This window comes from Octopus bimaculoides, chromosome 12, assembly GCF_001194135.2.
Source record: "Octopus bimaculoides isolate UCB-OBI-ISO-001 chromosome 12, ASM119413v2, whole genome shotgun sequence".
In the NCBI taxonomy this organism is placed as follows: Eukaryota; Metazoa; Mollusca; class Cephalopoda; order Octopoda; family Octopodidae; genus Octopus; species Octopus bimaculoides.
Genome location: NC_068992.1, coordinates 7,843,312 through 7,845,042, shown reverse-complemented (window position 1 = coordinate 7,845,042; position 1,731 = coordinate 7,843,312). Strand labels below are relative to the sequence as shown.

The window sequence follows — 1,731 nt, the reverse complement described above, 5'->3', positions numbered from 1 at the left end:
TTAAATAATTTGCAATTTCAGAAAATATATTTTTATATTAAATTTGCGTTTTCTAATTTGATAAATTCTACGGACACAAACAGAGGTGAACGAGTGATAGATAGATAGATAGAGAGAGAGATAGTGAGATAGACAGACAGACAGATAGATAGCTCCGGTTAGTCAGTAGCCAAAGAATCAACTCAAACCAGCAGTAACGTTCCTTGTCAGTTCTACTTTCAATTCTGACAGCTAATACCATGACAGTGCCATACGGCTGCTATTTCTAGTCGGTCAACTGACCTTATACACAGCTGATCGCACTTTAGTTGGCATGTGAATATAGTAGTCGGAGAAATTTCGTCAATGAACGACATAAATACAAGAACGATAACTCGTGTCCGACAAAATCGAACGGTTAAATTTAACGGAGCAAAAACAATTCGATTTGAACTCGTTGATTGAGGAATTTAATGGATTTAGTCTTACCTAAATGCATCCTCTACTTGCTTAAATCTTGGGTCAACAAAACCATCGATGAATTTCGGTAAGTTTTTGAAGTAGCGGACTTGGGAATAGTAGCTATATATCGCTAAAATAGCTACACACGCAGATCCGATGACAAGAAGATTCATAGCTATGTTGAATGATTTTTCTCTGTTTCTCTTTCTGGTCTTTTTTGCTTCCTTGTTTTGCTTTGTCTTAACCCCAAACAAAGAACGTTAGCAGTTTTGCAACCCTCTAGATGACCATCGAGTACGAAAGGAGTGGATCGCATGCGGGATATCTTATTAAACTCAGAGACAGTGTATTCTGATCGAATTATATAACTAAAAGTTATAGCAATATTTAAAGAGATTACACTGTTCCCTGTCTTTTTACTGTTATATTATTATCATTATCAGCAAGAAGGAGAGGGCAGAGTCCTAGCTGACTGCACTTTCCCCTCATAAACGAGGGAGACATTTGTCACTAACGTGCCGCAAAACTCATAACGTTGCTATGATCGTTATCAATAAATTTAGAGTTACGTCCCCCTAATCTCTGCACAACCTGTTGTCAACAAAACAAAACAAAACAAGAAGTATTATCATATAAATATAATTTTGCAATAAAAATACAACCAAGAAAAGTGATTTATTTTAAAATGGGACGTCCTATGGGATGACCTAGATGAGATTATTATTAATACGTCTTTATGTGATAACATTAAAAGAGGTCAGACCAAGAATTGCATACCAAGGTTGACAACAATCTGGTTCACGTGAAACACTCTACACGATAGCTAGACTTGCTAGAAATAGCAGCCAAATGTCACTCAAATCATTATTGTCGTTTTTAAATCAACATATTGGGCAATGTAGTCCTAGATACATTACCTAGATGTAGTACTAAACAAAAGAGGGAATAGTCAAGGCTGAGACACCTTTGACTTTAAGCATGTGTACACTAATTCGATATTTTGTGCTAATTTTTCTCATAGCTCCGGGTCGAGCCAAATAGAGTAAGAGAAATTTTACCGGCAGACACCGTGTAGAAGCCTGACGAAGTGAGCCAAGAAAGCAGCCTGTGCGAAATTGTAATCTATATTCCCAGACCAAGGAGCAACACCCGCTTTTGCGTCAGCCTTAACCAAAAGCAGCACTTCCCTTCGCTCGACATGCGAAAAGAGGCTTTCGGCCGCAAGAAAGGCGATGTCACCTTTATCCTTTCTTCCTTTTTAATCAGCACCATGCATTCCCATATATATAT

General features: G+C 37.7%; 1 protein-coding gene across 1 annotated transcript in view; it reads right to left on the bottom strand.

Moving 5' to 3' along the window:
• Positions 1–1,007, bottom strand: part of LOC106870434 (beta-lactamase domain-containing protein 2) — a 9,817-nt gene extending 8,810 nt beyond the window's left edge. The window contains exon 1 of the mRNA XM_014916513.2: positions 469–1,007. Coding sequence (XP_014771999.1) covers positions 469–614 — 146 coding nt within the window. The 5' untranslated portion in view covers positions 615–1,007. The remainder of the gene's footprint in view (positions 1–468) is intronic.
• Positions 1,008–1,731: the final 724 nt, after the last annotated feature.